The sequence below is a fragment of the Pyrus communis genome, chromosome 14, assembly GCF_963583255.1.
Source record: "Pyrus communis chromosome 14, drPyrComm1.1, whole genome shotgun sequence".
NCBI lineage: Eukaryota > Viridiplantae > Streptophyta > Magnoliopsida > Rosales > Rosaceae > Pyrus > Pyrus communis.
Window position 1 is genome coordinate 19,368,213 of NC_084816.1, and position 17,733 is coordinate 19,385,945.

The 17,733-nt window shown below is 34.3% G+C and overlaps 1 protein-coding gene across 3 annotated transcripts; it reads right to left on the reverse strand.

The window, feature by feature from the left end:
* Positions 1–7,343: 7,343 nt before the first annotated feature.
* LOC137716177 (multiple organellar RNA editing factor 9, chloroplastic-like) lies at positions 7,344–10,262 on the reverse strand. Of its 3 annotated transcripts, none has more exons than XM_068455586.1 (5): positions 9,885–10,262; positions 8,953–9,050; positions 8,801–8,866; positions 8,543–8,719; positions 7,344–7,476 (listed from the first exon to the last, which is right to left on the reverse strand). In XM_068455586.1, the coding sequence occupies exons 1-4, from the start codon at positions 10,229–10,231 to the stop codon at positions 8,544–8,546; spliced, it is 687 nt and encodes a 228-aa protein (XP_068311687.1). In that variant the 5' UTR covers positions 10,232–10,262; the 3' UTR covers positions 7,344–7,476; position 8,543. The 3 variants fall into 3 exon arrangements, with proteins under 3 accessions (XP_068311687.1, XP_068311686.1, XP_068311685.1); XM_068455585.1 differs by lacking the exon at positions 7,344–7,476 and adding an exon at positions 8,143–8,464; XM_068455584.1 differs by lacking the exon at positions 7,344–7,476 and having other exon boundaries at positions 8,143–8,719.
* Between the last annotated feature and the right edge of the window lie 7,471 nt (positions 10,263–17,733).

Below are 17,733 nucleotides of genomic sequence, written 5' to 3' on the forward strand. Positions count from 1 at the left end.
CTTTACGAAATATTTTTCAAAAGTTGTATGAATTTATAGTGAATTTAAAAGAAAAATAACAGCATCAAACATATTGGTTGAGTAATACATCATCCTTTTATTAATTAAAATGTTAGGTGGCACAACCTAATTGGACAACAATTATAAAAAAAAATTGGAGAGTTGGTCACTTAGGGAATGGAGAGAGTCTTTCTTCTTCGTTAGAACAAGATCCAAGAATAGCAGAGCCATGATGGTTTCTTCGTATTCCTCCTCGTCTAAAAGTAGATATTTCTTCTTGGTTCTGTTGTACAACATCTTGATAGCCATAGTAGTCTTCTCTCTTCCATCATCTGCCAAGATTGTTGGGTGGTCATCGGAGATCCTTACCGACACCTTTTCAGACTTTCGAATGGTCCTGAGACCACCCAAGTCTATGAATGGATCTGCCATGTGTGTAGCACTGTGGCACCCTGCCTTGCCCAATTATTGGATGGGCAAAATTCAATACCTATGAGGAGATTTTATTCAAGGCTGGGGAGTTATCCACCCTTGCAAATGAATAGGTCTGCTCTTGTTAACTCATGTTGGTTGATATATCACCGTATAGTTATATTGTTCAAAATATTTTCTTTTCGTTTTTTTCTTGTGAAAAACCTAAATAACAGAACTAAAAAAGAAGTAACAATCAAAAGAGGTAAGTAACAACACTTCTAAGATTAAAGAGACTATACACGAGTGATATATTCCCAGATTCATAACAATATCCGCAACAAAGTTAGCTTTACGAAATACATGATTTCACATTGTATAATAAAATTTTAAGAATACCATCATTTTGTACCAAATGATTCGTAGTTAACTATTTTTTTTTCTTAATAAAAGCCAACTAAAGACTAAAATATTCCAAAAATAAAAGAAAAAATTTGGTAGTTTGTACAATCTTCATTTAAATACAAAAAATGTACCACAAAAGGTCCCTAGGTGGTGCAAACAGCTCAGCCAAAGGACCTCCTCCTGGCCATTTCATCATAAAAATTGGCAACAAAGAAAGTATGACTACATATTATGAATACTATTTCATTAACTAAACTAATAATTAGAAAAATACTAGTCTTTCAATTGGAGCTAATTAGAGTTTTTGGCTCTTAGATTTGTCACATTGTTATAACTTTGGTTCCTTGCTCTTAAAATCCTTTTATTCTGGACAAAAGGTGTTACACAAAGATATCATTAACCCAAATTGTGATAAGTTTTAATTCAAATATCAAATTAAATCAAAATTCAGGAAACGATACTTGAACGTTTTCGATTAATTAATAATCAACCCAAAGTAACATACTATAACATCAGAGTCTATTTGCGTTTGCAGGTCAAGCAGCTAAATGTAGAAAAGACTCACCGAATAAATACTTCCATCTAAAAATTATAATTGAAGAGTGCTACCATTAGCATGCAAGAAGTGACGGAGCCAACATAAAGTCATTAGCTGCTCGTGACCTCAATAGCTTCATAACTCCACATATTTGTGTATGACTACACACAATTGTGGCAAACTGAAAAAAGAGCCAAAACACTGAACTACAAATTGCTGCTTCTTTTGTGCAACCCCCCGAGCCCCGTATAGTTATTTGTAAATTTTTTTCTTTCTTTCATCCGTCGTTCTTTTCCTATTTCTTGTGCGCGACCTTATGGTGTGCAACAAATGTTTGATAAAAAGCCTCACTCGATAGTCCTACACATAAATCAACAGAATGCGGCATAATTTGGTAGTTACCCACTTGAAGCTCAACCAAATGATTCAATGAAGTTTTTTTTTTGATAAAATTGTGACGCTATTGTTGTTAAATTCTGATTCTGCCACTGCGCGTAAGGGTATATAAAAAATTGTTCAATCCCATATGAACCAATGGAGTATACATTAATTAACCAGAGTAACGGCTGCATATGTAGTGGAAAAGTCAGAATCCAGGAAGTCCCTCATATGAATTCTGCAACTGTATAAGGGAAGGGACGGTGAATATATAGGCAACAACTGCAGACTTGCTGCATACCCTTTTTTTCTTTTCTTTTACTGTTAAGTTCATGTTGATCTACAGAAAAAATAAAAGGTTGTATAGGGACTTTTTCATTTGATGTCATGTGGCTAATGTTCTAAAAATCGCGAAGCATTAGATGCGCGCCCAGTTCGCTTTTTAGAACATTGCGTGTGGCAAACATTTATCTAGCTAAACATAAAAAGTGTTACGAGCTTTAATTATAATTCGAATTATTTAACACGTGTTGTGTAACTGAAGGTTTCTACATGATGTACGAGAGTAAATTACCACTCAAATTTTTCTTCATATTCTGTGTTCGTGAAGAAAGTTGATGTATCGCTATAAAACCAATTGCAATCAGTGTTTGAAAAATCCTCATCTAGGTGTTAAGCGGCTGGTTACCGTCCCTATTAACCCCTAGAGGTTTGAAAATTAAGAAAATGTGTCTAGACCTCCTTAAGCGCCCTCCTAGACTTGTGACTCTCATTTAGACAGAAAAACAATAACTTTCATTTATGATTTTATTTTTGTTCAATAAATTGTAAGAAACTTGTCGAATACTTAATCCTTTAATCTATATTTCATTTTATCTTGCAATTTATGTATCTCAATACAAGTATGTATTGTTATAAGTATAAATAAGCACTTATTCATACGATATATAATAAATTACCTAAATCCGTCTAGTTCGCCTAAGCCCCACCTAGCTGCTTAAGCAATAAGCGTTAACTTACCGCCCGACTAGCACATAGTATCTATTAGAATCTTGATTGCAATACGAAGTCTAGCAAAACTCCTTTTTTCTAATATAAAGTTCACACTCAATAATGCCACCACTCACGGCTTCTAACATTTACTGAGTCTTTTTTTTTTTTTTTGTCAAACTAATTTACTTCTATAATCCATTCTATTAAAAAAAAACATACTAGTACAAGAAAAAAAGAGCTCAAAAGGCATCGCACAACCTAAATGCAAGCCCAGTAAAACAAAATAAATACAACATAAAAGCCTAAAAAGGCCAAACTGAAAAACAACATAAACCTTAAAATTAAAGAGGAAATTAGCAGCCACCAACAAATTTGATGTGCCTCCATTGCAAGACCACCACCACCAAAAAAATTAACCAAACAAAGCAACTAAATCAACAAAAAATAAGGATGATCAAGCCATCCACATAATGAACGCTCTCGTAATCCTATCAAGTATCGAGTCTATTTGCCATTGAAGAGTCAAGACTCGAATAGTGAAAGAAGAAACCTGCGTTGAGCATAAAATTTTTACGAGGCAATGATTAAAAGTTACCTGGTAAATGCCCCCTGGGGCCCCACATATGGACATATCTTGTGAGTGATTGACTGTTGACAATGAATAAAATCTACTAATCTAGTGTGAGTATAGGCCCCACGTAGTTGCTTTGCAGGTCCCATGCGCCACTTCTTATTCCATATTATTCACCCTTTGAAGTGTCTATCGGATCCGGCTACAATAGTATGTTCGACTCAGTAGAACGAGTTTTATATGAAATTTAATCGTTGAAAAGAATTATTAGATTTTTATAAACAAAACATAGTTGTTAATTTTTTAAACGGTTTATAATCTTAACTATTTATTTTTCGTACAACTTAGTGTTAATAAAATTAAAGGAAGCCCAATATATGAGTAATTGTTTTAAAGGAACCCCAATATATGTAAGAGCATATTTGAACTTAGCCAAACTAGTAATGGTAGTGTATATTTTTTACGCATTCAAGTTTGAGTCAATTTAGATCAATTTAATACATATTAATTGTATAAAAAAAATGTAGGATATCGTACTACTTTGATAATCCTTTATAGTTGGTGACTCCTTTTATGGAACCCTATTAAATCCACCACATGATATTCATGAAAGTTGAAAATTTATCATCTTCACTTTCTTGAATGAAATTTAAAGCTAGCTTTTTGAACCCTAGGTTAAATTAGTGTTCATCTTGAGAGTTCAAATCTTCTACATTTATGTTGTGTGTGGTATCTATCATTAATTAACATGTGTTAATAAACTTAACTTTCTTTAATTTCGTTGTTATAAACTTAACACATATCAATCATGATAAATACCACAGAGAGACCACACACAAAATGGCTGCTAAAAATTTGATCTCTCGTCGTGAAAGTCCTTTGTGTAACCAAGAGGTCAAAGCTATTATTTTTGTTTAAAAATTAACGAAGACATGGAAGTTGGGGTTCCACCTCATAATTAATTAGTCAATTACAGGGAATAGTACAAATCTTTAATAATAAGCTTATGCAAGGTTCTTAATTCTTCGATATGGAACCTTTATTGACTTCACTTAATATTTACCTGGATGCATGTGCTGGATTGATCTAGTAGTTAAGATCTTCCTCTTCAATTCACTGCATTCTGAGTTTAAACTCTCTTCCCTTTTCTTAGTCTAAATTAGTTTAAAATATCGCTTATACTAAAATATGTACATGGACGAAATTAAGCGAATAGCGCCAAGCTCTAGTCAGACTAGGACCACTTCCTCCTCCCTCAAGAACATATATCACTCTGCCGACTCAACAAACATGTGGATGTCCCTTCGATACTTGTCTTTGTTTGACAAAAATCACAATTGTGTAACCCTACCGAGGTCAATTCACAAGCATCATGAAGTTTCACCTTCTAATAACTTTTACATCTGTTTTTATAGAATGGAGATTTCATGTTGAGTGATTTTCAACTGTAATTGCTTGTTAATTAGCTCGTAGGCCCGGGTGCCTTGATGGTGCCCTAGTGACGAAATTTTATTGTGCGGCTCACGTATACGCAGCACACTCGTAAGGATGTGGGAGCGATATAGCAGCCGCATCAAATAATTTCTCCCCTTAGTTGGTTTAAATGGTGGAGTTTTTTTAGTATACATCATTGTATACTATACACGATATTCGTATTCGTTGAATTCTGACCAACTTTGTCCTTGTTTTCTTTACATTGAACTTAAACTTTCAAATAAGAGCATCTCTAAGAAAGTACACAAATGTGACTTCTTCAAATACAAATTTGTTAGCCTACATGGTAATTTAAAGACTAAAATTTGCTACTTCACAATTTTACACTCCAACAGACTACAAATTTTAGTATTGAATCATTAGAAAAAAAAATGTTTGCTTAGTGGGACAGCAAGTCTTCCAATTTAGAGAGTGTAGTACAAGTCGTAAACTTGAAGACTAAATTGGACAATTTTGTTTGAGCAGAAAAATCCTAAGTAACATTTTTTTTTTTTTTTTTTTAACAAAATCCTAAGTAGCACTTTGAAATTTAGCAAAAATCAACTTTTGTAGAATCTGGCAAATTAATTCGTTGGGTTGTTAATGGGTACTTATTAAGACCAATTTAGTTTGATTTCACCTTACACTATTAGTACCATTACCAATCTCACATCTATATTTTGGTGATATCAAATTAAACGGGTCTTAATGGGTCCTCATTAAGAGCATCCCCAATGGGGGCTTTATCCTTCATGAGACTACTACATTTCAAGTCTTAGTGAGAAATTTCATCCCCAATGAGTCAAAAAATGGAGTTAGATTCACCACTGGGGCTAGCAACTTCCTTTCTAGAGTAGCATAAAATTGGGCTATATCTAGCCCCAAAAAACAGTGGGTCCCACAAAAAAAGTAGCAACTGTGGGCAAAATTTTATAACTCTCCATCCCCTCGCAAATACGCTTATACTCTCTTTTTATTCTTTTTTTAATTCTTTTTTCTTACATATTTTTCTTGCAATTTGGCTAATTAATGATTGTTTTAAATTCCATAATCAAAATTTCAAATTGATTTAACGTTCATGGGCATAAGTAGGTGAAATTTTCAAATAATTTTTATCAAAATTGTATGATACTAATTTGCCAATTGGTGCTAGGTAAATTGTTGTGTTGTACGTGAAAATCAAATTATTTCAGAGCACGGAGTGGTGGTTGTATCTTTCAACGGATAAGATTGAGATAAGAGAATCTAATCCAACGAACGGTTCATAAGTGATTAAATCTAACTTTATCACAATTTGAACATTTTTAGGTTAAAAGGTTCATAAAAAATAAAAAAAATAAAAAAAAGATAGGAAGTCCAAAATTCAACTTAAGAAAAGTTAACACAAAAAAAATTTATCGCATAATCAAATTACTACATAAATAAAGATAGAGAGCCCCATATAGAGTCCGAAAGAAATAGTCTATCATTGGGAGAGATACTTCTATCAAGATTTTTTGGAGCTCTAAAATGGACTATATCTATCACTTTTTCAACACCATATAAAGCCCCTCATTGAAGATACTGTAACAACCCAACGGATAGATTTGTCATCCTACTCGACGGATGCTCTGCCGCATACTCGTGGACTCAAAAGAGCTTTGTTAGTCGGACCTACAGGCCTTGCCTTTAAACTCAAGATATATAAAGACCAAAGGTAACGAGACAGCTCGTATGAGCATTGCCAGTCATAGTTTTGCATACTTGCAGGGAAGGACTCTGTCAGCTTTGTACATCCACCATCTCAGACTCCTTCACAGAGATCACAGGTTTGAATCTGAACGTTTGTGTTGTGAATTTCTGAATCAGAAACATGTTCCCTTATGCTTTCACTTCATTGTCTTTTCAGTTTTCATGGATCTGAAGATCAACATTTCAAAGAATTTTTTTGGGTTTCGTAGTTGTCCTTTTAACTTATTTTCTTGGTTTCTTGGTTTCTTATTTCATTTGCAATAATTGGTGTTTGGCGAATTTCAATGCTCGAGCCTTCTCTGTTTGTATTTTGTTGCGCCCAATTTTCAATATCAGGGTCAATGAAATGAATGTATCGCCACTCAGTTCTTTGATTTGCCATTAAAGTTGGAAAATAGTTTGATGCGTTTTTTTAATGTTTTAATCTCAATCCTTGATATCAAAATCAAATAACGAGTGATTATAAATTTTTATTCACTAGGTGACCAAGATAATGGATTGCTTTAGTGCAATGGCAGAGCTAGAAATTTTTTATCAGGTAGGCTAGCTAAAGATTTAAATCTTTATAAACAAAGAAACTTGATACTCATTGTATCAGCTAGCTTAAGAAAACATTTCACAAGGTGATCCAAGGATTTTCGTTATTAAACAAATATGTGTTAAAATTCAAACGAATCCAAACTTGTACATGTACAAATAGCGATGAGAAAAAGGATGTAAGAAAAATTACAGTTTGTAAACTGTATTATATAATTTTATATGAGTAAACCGAGAGAATTCGGATTAGTGACAAAATATATGGTGACCTACATTCGAAAATTAATTAAAATTAAATGTACAATAGATTTGTTAGATTAAAAAGCCGACAAAGTTCAAACCCATGCCGTACTGCAAAGCCAACACTCTTTCCGCCATTGTAGTAGAGAGCCATTTGCGGCATAGTTGAATTGTGTTGAGATCTCACGGAAAAGAAAATCTACAGTCAAAAGCCACAAGCATAAAGTTCAAGGTTAAGACCGCTTTCCACTGCAAGCAGATAATAACTCGACTTTCTTTTGGTGAAATATTAGCTTATAAATACACACACAAATATTGCGGGCAATGAAAATTGAGTTTTCAATATAATGTACATGTTAGCAACGGAATCGAACAATGGTTTTCTTCGCAGTTGCTCGAGGCTACCTTGAAGAAGCACAACCACAATAAATGTAAAAGGATAATGCTAGGGAAACCAAAATTTTAAACCAAATGATGTGTCACCAATAGGAAATAAGCACGTTAACTATACGGAAGGTAGAAAAGACGGTCTCTGTTCAAGAAATCTTGCTCCCGTTAAGTACCAAGTGAAGATGGGGGTGGAGTCACCACAAAGGAAGAATCAATAAACATTACTACCATTAACACAAGTTTAAGAACCTTAGCCAGAGTCACTTCTAGACAGCACAGATTAAACAAACATTTCGAGATAGTACGAGGAAAAACATAAAACAAGAAAACCTCCTTTCAACAAAATCACACCGATGAGAACGAAATCAACACAGCAGTATGCGTGTTTGGTGCTAAGAGCTTGGATGCACAATAACATCGGCGAGGGTAAGGAAAGTTAAGGGGAGATAAGCTTTGTAACCAGAATGGCTAAATCAAAGAAATCAGAAAATAAAATCACATTAAATCAAACATCCGTACAACTAAACTCAACTATCTAACTGAACTCAAATTCCCGGTGTTAATGCGAAAAAACTATTACAAAGGTTATCCTAGATCAACCAGATAATTCACAAATAATTATGTCTTTGACAACAAGCTCATATGACAACATTCCTTATCCAAGCAGACGACAAGAAGACTTCACCAGAAAAATCTAAGCACATATATGTGCACCCCTGGATGAGATCCTCCATTGGATAAACTTCACTACTAGTTAAATAAAGTACTATTTGTTTTTGCAGTCCTGCGTTCACTAACTGTGGAGTAGAAAAATATAGTAAAAAACAACTTGAAAAGAAAAATACAATTGCTTGCATAAATGGCATTCTGATTACCTCATCCAGATGCTGAGTCTGATGGAGTTGCTTCTTGTTTAGGTTTTCTTCGTTCAGGAGGAGGTCCATCTCTTCGTCTTTCATATCTTCTGCTCTCAAATTTTGATTCTCTCCGTTTCTTTGGTTGATAAACAGGGTAGTTTCCAGGAATTATCTCTCCATTAACATATTTATCACCTATATGTAACCCCCAAGATGAAATCATTAAACTGAATCGTAAGCGGTAAAACAAAACCATTTGTTTGTGACCTAACATACCTCCATAATCCTTGTTTTTAACATCTATATATGAATCTGGCAACACCCAGAGAACACCAGGCAATCCTGCATCAGGTTGAACCAAGTTAGCTTTACAAACTCACGGTTATACGAGAAAATCGCACAAGGATGCACCTGACTACGATGCATACCTTTGAATTTTTCAGATGTTTCTTCAGATACAGTACATTGGAATCCAGTGTAGGTGGTGGTGCTAAAAGCATACATGTTCTTCTTTGCTTCTTCCATGCTGTAACATAAAGAACCATAGGAGGTTGTGAGATTAATAACTAAGCGCCTCTCACTAAATACGTAACCTAGCAGAGTACTGATACCCACACAGGTTCACGTTAAGTTAAACAATCTTAAGTTAACTAATCCACGCAGAACCTTAACCATCATCAACCAAAACTATTTTGAGATGATACCATTCCATCGTCCCACACCATCAAGTTTTTAGCATACTATTATGAGGTTTGCAATACGATAATGAACTTGATTTAATAAATAAAAATGCAACATCAATCACTCAAAATTAAAAGATGGCTTAATATCTAGAGTACAAAATTACAAAAAATGCTTTGAAAATAAAGAAAATCTCTTGCTTAATGATAAGGAATGAAACAATACTACAATTTCCAAGCCACACTGCATTACTCTTGTCATTTTGTTGGACCTTTTTCGAAGAAAATTTACATCGCGCTTATCTAACAATTATTTACTATTTCTACATAAACACAAACAGATTAATCACCCACTCAACTGCATAAACACTTCATTTCCTTGCAACTACTACAGCAATATATAAAGCATACTTCATTCAATTTGGGATTTCAAAACAAATAACTCTATTTACGCAAAATTTGAACGCATTTCCGCCGCACGAAACATCCAGCAACTACTCTACTCCCAACCAAAACAAAACAACCCAGAAAGCCTTATACGTGACCATATTTCACCAAAAATTTCTCCACAGATATAACTTTCCCCGCAAAAAAAACAGAACCCAGAAACATTTTCCATTAAAACAAAAAAAACTGTAAAATCACAGAAATTGAATGAAGATTAAAGGGTAAAGAAGTACCTTCCAAGAACAGAAGCGAGAGTGTTGAGGTAGGTCTCAATCATTTGCTCCCTAGTTGGGGCAGGGTCTTTAGGGAACTCCATGACAATAAGCCAGTGGTTATAGTCACAGCCCGGCAACATAATCGTCTCCCTCTGCTCATTGCTGCTGCTTCTCCTCGACGAGTAGTCACTGTCGTTCACAGCTCGAACGGGCAGCTTAGAGGGAACCGAGCGAGTCAAAGGCCGAATCTCTGAGTTGAATCGGAGCGTAGAGAAAGAGGGTTGCAGAGAAGGAGGCAAAAGGGAGGGTCTTGGGGTTGCTATTAGGGCTTTGGATGTGAGATAGAGGCTCGGCGCCATTGCCATTTTCACAGTTCATAGTAGAGAGACTAAGAGAGACAACGTGGATAAGGAGAGAGAAAGGGCGATATTTTCCACGTCTTACGTTGAATAATTTTGATTTTTGGGCTGGGCCATGAAAATTCGGCTTTTTGTTTGTGTAAGGCCCATAACAATTTTTGAAGAGAGCAAAGAATATATATTTGAGAAAATTAATGAAAATGATTTCAAATCTTTACATTTTAATAAATAAAAAATTGTATACTAATTTTATTTAATGATAAGGATAAAATAATAAAAAATAAAAAAAACATAAAAAATCCAAGTCGCGTAGAGGAGAAATTTGTATGCACAGTACAAATACGTCGTCATGTTGATGTTTTGCGACAAAAGGATAAATATGTGTATATTTTTATTCACACATCTTTATTCTATTGACACAAAATCACAAATATTTGTATTAGAGAAGGGATTCTTCTTGCAATTAGTGACACTATGTGATAACTATTTAACAAACAATTATCTATATCATCGGTTGTGTCATTGAAACAATGAATTAGTTGTAAAAGTATTCGCATAAAAAAATACCGTCACATGGTGTAAACAACATAATTGACAATAGTGACAAAATGGGGATAACGTAGGAGATGGTCAAGTACAAAATGGGGATAAATGACATAAGTTTCAAACAAAATGGTGTACCAATTACTATACACTATTTATGAAACGGGACCCAATAACTAGGCACTATTTATGAAACATGACCAAAAACTTGGCACCATTTATGAAGCTAGACCATTAAATAGTGTAGTAGTGTTCAGTTTCATAAATAGTGTTTAGTTTCATAAATAGTCTTCAGTGTTATAAACTGTGTATGTGAATGTGATGGACGCAAAGGTCCCACACGTTAGGTTTTTTTTTTTTTTTTTTGTACTTTTCATTAAATTTGAAGTTTGTTTATCCTTTTTATTAAAAGTTAAGGGGTTTTCATTAATATTTATTTTTTTTATTATTAAATAAAGTTATAGCATGATTTTTTGTTAAAATAAACTTAGCCCAAACCGTTTTCATGAAAGCTTTGGTTGAAAAAATTCTTTAACAAGGGAAAGTTCATTTACAGTCAATTTTTGTCTTGAGAGTCAAGTGGTGAATTGCACTGGTAAATAAAAGATTAATCTTTAACTTATTGCATCCCAGTTTTGAACATATGGGACGAGGTATTGTCGAAAGGTTAGAAAAATTATTTTGGGCGTCCAAAGAATGCCTCTGCACACCATGTTTCTTCGAAAAGTCACTAATTCTATTACCATTCCCCTCTGAAGGTGAGTTTGAGCAACTCAATCCAAAATTTTCTATAATGTAAATAAATTTCTTCGCGTAAACAAATATCATTGTAATAAAAAATGTTTGAGGTCTACTTTAACCAAAATTAAGCGCAAATTTAGTTTAAAATTGGATGGGAAATGATTTTTACTTCTCACACCTCTTTATTTATGGTAATCGAATTGAATAAATCAAGCAGAATCAAATATCAAAAATAATAAGTGTGTCAAAGGCTAAAAAATGTGTGTGAATTGACTTCCCAAGTTGTAATTGGGCCCAGTATTGGGCGACGATGTTTCTTTGGGCTGGATCGGTTGATTGTTTTTTCCTTCTTTCGGTCATGGGATGGGTTTTGCCATTGCTATTTTATTTTGCACATTTCCATGCTTCTTATTCCTGCCAGTCCAATTTCCATGGAAGCGAAGAAATTACGACATACAATAAGACACTGTAATTGAGTTTTTTTTTAAATGATTGTATTAAATTAATTAACAATATGAAGAGTAATCAAACGCCTAATACTCCATACAAGGTTCGTTTTTTCATAGATGTGAAATTCATTCTCAATATTAACACTACGGTCTTATTTATTGTGTGACTTTAACTCAAATCTTCGTTCCCTCAATATTTTTATATAAAACAAAATAAAAATAAAAATAACAGTGAGTAGTGTAAGCAGTCCAAGTTAGCCACGTTCCAGCACCCAAGTGGTCAAAACTGAAGATATAAACTGAGAAGAATAATTAACTGCATGCATCATATTCAAGTCTAACTCGTTCAATTGTGTCTTGCATGATTGGTTATCCACTAATTTGTGTAATACATAATTAGTTGTTAATAATTTATGACTTTGAAGACGCAGCTGTTTGCGTCACCAAGTAGTTTTTAGAATTGTTTGATGGTAGGAAGCAACCTCAAATTTGAGATGCAAAATAATTCACATTCCATGTTATATTTTCGGGAGATGTGAATGAAAGTTCTATCTAATGCGAGGAATGTAAATTTGACATTTCATTTAACTTTCTCTTTAGGATTAACGGGACCCATCACGAAAAGATGTAAAAAATATTATAAATTTAATTTTTATTTACATCATTTGTCGAAGTTAAATAGTTTATATTTCGCCATTAGAGAGTTTTTCCGGCGAAGAAAAAATACAAAATGCCCATTCAAGACATTTTACTTTACATCTCCCATTAGAGATGTTCTTATGGATTTTTTTGCTTAATAAGATATAATTTGGAAAAATTACAATCGTTCAGATTCTTACCTACTTTTTAATCAGCCTACCAGCCGTATTCCTTTCCATCTGTACTAAAACCCCATTGGAACCTTAAGCCCTCCCACCCCTGATGCTTGTGCAATGGTAACGAATGGCTCAATAGAGACGAGTGAGGTAGCGTTGGGAGCCTCGGTCGTCTCTTCCTTGACTTCATGATCGACTGTGGTTTTGACGATGCAGCAGCAGCAGCTTTCCGAATCCCCAGTAACTCCAAATTTCTATGTGATTTCAAACCGAACATGGTATAAGCCAAGTCCAAAATCCAAAAGTCCACCTTCAATCACCCCCACTTCTTTATCTAATCAATTATATATATACACACACACGCACACGCACAGACCCTTTAAAGAGAGGGATTCCCATTTAAAAAAAAAAAAATGGAGACATCATCTTAACCGTTGGATTGGCTTTAATGAAATTGTGTGGTTGAGATTAAATCACATGCTACACAATCTCAACCACACAATTTCATTAAAATTAAATTCAACAGTCAAGAGGGTGTCCCCATTTTTTTTAGAAAAATGGGAATTCTTCTTATTAAATGATTCCTATATATATAGGGAATTGTTATTGGCACACCAAAATTCACATTCTACATTCTACACTCCAAACTTTATATATTTAGAAAGCAAAATGCACTTGTGATGAGTGTAGAATGAGAATTTTAGAGTGCCAATAACACTTATATATATATATATATATATCAATTATCTCAATCAATTAACATTAATTAATCATCAGTATGCAGCTGCATGTGTTGAATTAATTGTGTCTAATTATATACCTGATGCAAATTTGACATGGACAATCATCCTTGCCCCTCTGAATATCTGGAAGACGAGTTGAATTGATTTTGTAAAAATGGTCGAAGACGGGTTGAACTAATTCTGCAAAAATGATCGAGGACGAGTTGAACTGATTCTATAAAAATGGTGGAGGACTGATTGAGCTGATTTTGCAAAAATGGTCGAGGACGGTTTGAACTGATTATGCAAAAATAATTGAAGACGGGTCGAACTGATTCTATAAAAATGAGTGAGGACGGGTCGAACTGGATGAGGACTGATTGAACTGATTTTGTAAAAATGGTCGAGGACGGGTTGAACTGATTCTGCAAAAATGGTCAAAGACAGGTTAAACTGATTCTGCAAAAAAGGATGAGAACTGATTGAACTGATTTTCCAAAGATGGTTGAGGATGGGTTGAACTCATTCTGCAAAAATGGTCGAGGATTAATTAAACTGATTCTGCAAAAATAGTCGAGAATTGATTGAACTGGTTCTGCAAAAATAGTCGAAGATGGGTTGAACTGATTTTGCAAAAATGGACGAGAATTGATTGAAGTGATTATGTAAAAATGGATGAGAACTGATTAAACTAATTCTAGAAAAATGGTCGATGGTGGGTTGAATTGCTTCTAGTAATAAGAGATACAAACTAGTAAATCTCCCATATAATTTCAGTTTATCAATGGGTTGAACTGCTTCTAGTAATAAGAGATACAAACTAGTAAATCTCCCATATAATTTCAGTTTTCCTTTTTATTTTATATGTGTAGCAATTGTTCTTAAAGATTGGAAATATTTTGTTGCTAAACTACGATGGAAATAATCTTTATTTATAATTAGTTAAGTAAATTGTTGATTTAAATATAATTCATTGTGGCTCAGATTCACAATCTAAAAAATTTACGTAAAACATTTGTTAAACAATACACGTATGACAATAGAACAATACGCTCTTAAAGGTTTTTACAAAATGCAGACTTTCCTGGGTTTAGGGTTTACTGATGGACTAGTTTAATTAGGGTTTATTCATTTAAGTTGTTACAGTCTGAGGACGCCATCTTTGAACATACGACATGTTTTCTTTCTTTTTTCTCTCTACATTTTTGACACATGGTATTTGAAGTTTGAATATAAAAAAGATAACCATCAGGTTCCTCTCATAAAAATGATAACCAAAGTCCAAATAGTTGAAATTAATTAAAAATAATTAATTGGGTATTAACCAATCAAAACCAATGCGCGTTTGTAGGAGGTAGGTAGCATTGAGGTTGCATCATGTTCTGTCATTTGTCAACGTTTCAGTTGTTTTAGTTCGGTTCAAGTCACATTGTTTATTTGAGAGAAATGCTAGCGTCAGTCGTTCACGCATACGTGAAAGATCGATAAATACATAAACGAAACAATTAAATCCCACAATTGACAATTCCCAACTATTACTAACCAATTATATACGAAAAGCAAGTACAAAAGATCAAGATTCAAAACCCTAGTAGAAGAGAAGAGAAGAAAAGAGAAGAGAAGAGGAGAAGAAGAACAATGTTCTTTCTTTCTTCCCTTGCAACTTTAAAAGTAACAGCAACAAGTAACAAGAAGATTGTGGATGACCAAAGTTCTGGGCCCGACCCGACCCATGGTGTGAGCCTGGCAAGAAAATAAATCAGATATGTCTCACGTGCGGGTGGTGGAGGGGTGGGGAAAGTCGAAGGCTTACGCAAGGGCCCACAGCCTACGTGTGAGGTGACATGCCACAACTACAACGGCCAATGTTCGGCAGTCGCCATCCTCAATCGGACGCGACGGTGACATTTCACGTGAAATTTGGGCCATTTCTTCGGATCTTTTAATTAAATCAAGTTAAATTAATTGGCCGTTTGCCTCATTTGGCCAATCATTTAAAATATAATAATGCTTTTCGTGTGGTGTTTTGTTGCTACACACTCGTTTTGCTATTTGGAGGGTCCTTATGATTTGAAATTTTTTGCTTTATGTACTAAATATGATTATTTAATTTTCGTTCAAAATTCTAGGTCTGAATTTTGAGTCAGATATGCTTCTTTCACAATCATGGGATCCTTAAGATCCTTAAGAAAATGATCTGGCGAGGATCTTTTTCCTGAGGATCTTAGAGATCCCGTAATCGTGACCGTTCATTGTATATTGTACTATCAGAAATCATTTCAAAATTTAAAATTTAAAATTAAATATAAATAGTACCTAACAAAAACTAATTACACGATATACGATGAACTGCACGATCTCGAGATCCTTTTCCTACTTCAATGGCAGCAAGCTAGAAGGAGATAACGAGAGCACCCTAGGTTAGGGTTTGACTCTAGCTTAATGCAAGTTTTCAGGAAGCTTACCCCACTTAATAGAAATTAAACCTCAATATTAAGAAAAAAATAGTTAACTCCATTCATGTATCTCTTAGATAATACCAATCTGTCACTCACACATTAGAATCGTTGAAAATAAAATCTTAATTTTGTAATAATTGCTAGTTCTGTTCTTGAGAGATTGTGTGATGTGAAGATGCCATTGTGAATAGTAGCGGGTGCATATTGGGATCAAGGTGATCCTCCGAGAAATATACATGTGAAAATCTTCCGAGGCTCTACGAATGTTTGTTATGATCCTGTTTGTGCACACTAAGTATCTGACAAAATGACTCTCTTATGTTACTTCGACAATACTCGACAAATTCTCCCAATAGCCCCCATCAAATTGCTTCGACAGATGTCAATATCTTTTGATATGTGCGCAACTTGGTTTGGTTGATAACAACAAGACCACCAAGTATTCGACAAAATATCTTAGCGAATAAACTGAAATTTTCTTTCACGCGCTTCATGCTCTATTTCTATATAAAAAAAAAAAAATTAGACTTTTAACATTGGAACCCTTCGAAGTACGTATTCTGAATCCCACAATGACGGTGAGTGAGCTAATTCTTATAAAAATGGCAGAGTGCAGCATGTGGTTGATATGGATGGATGAGTGTTCTGCAGGCATACGCAAATCATTTACCCTAAAAACAAATTTTGCCACTTGGAAATTGAATATTGTTAATGTGAACAAAAATCTTTCATTTAAATTTGTCTTTAAATGGGTCGTCTACGTCAGACACACTTAGGTTTATATTTTCAATTAATATAGTTAGGTTTATGTTTCATGCCGTATTTACTCATTTTATTTTACACATTTATATACAGTCGCGTAAATACAAAAAACAAAAAAGTTTATTCTAAACATATAATAAACATGACAAATTTTATCTTCTCGCATTTTCGATAAATAATCTTATTGTTGTAGACATAATTTACTGAATAATTATGGAGGCTGGAAAGAGAGAGAGGGTGCGGCATAGAGAGAGAAGAAGAGATATGTGTAACTGTGAGTGTGTTCTATTCTACCCCATTGTGCATTTATTTATAGTAGTAGGGAAGGTTAATTCCTTACCCTTTAGGATTACAACTTTTAATAGGTAATCTACTCTTAATAGGAATATAAGAGATATCCTTATATATACTAGGATTTACACAATCACATTCCTAATCTAATAGGATTGCAACACTCCCCCTTGAGTGTATAGATACTCAAGTAAATGGCGCATCAGGTCTTCATTGATGAAATAAGTACAGTTGATGAAGTCGTTGGCACAATGAGCGAATACGAGTCTTAAATAAACGGAAGAATGCATAAAAAAGTAAAACTCACAAAACCTTGTTATGGTAAAACCCAAGATGAGAGAAAAACCCATAGACTAAGGAGAAAAGTGAGAAGTTGCATTAAGTCAAAGCTATACATCTTTTGGACGCAAGTAGAAGAGTTCACAAGGGTATGATCAGCCTAGGATGGGTGACTCGTTAAAACCTAGTTAGGTAGCAAAAAACCCAGTGGGAAAAATGCTTCTAATCGTAGGGAAAAAGAGTACATTAAGATCAAGTGAGTATACTTCTGGATACACCCCCTGAGTTTGACATAACTTCCAAATGAGAACACAAGCATTGCATATGATAGTTAGGCATACCAATTCCTCGGACAAGCTTCTGGGAGGTTGACTTCGGCAGTGACGTCATGTAGAGGTCGACAAGGTTGTCTAGGATCGGCTTTCATGACTTCAATCTCCTGATGCT

Coding starts and splice junctions, on each gene's coding strand:
- LOC137716177 (XM_068455586.1), bottom strand. CDS start 10,231: ATGGCAATGGCGCCGAGCCTCTATCTCACATCCAAAGCCCTAATAGCA. Junction 8,867..8,952: donor AACATCTGAAAAATTCAAAG/GTATGCATCGTA, acceptor AACCTGATGCAG/GATTGCCTGGTGTTCTCTGG. Junction 8,720..8,800: donor TAAAAACAAGGATTATGGAG/GTATGTTAGGTC, acceptor GGTTACATATAG/GTGATAAATATGTTAATGGA.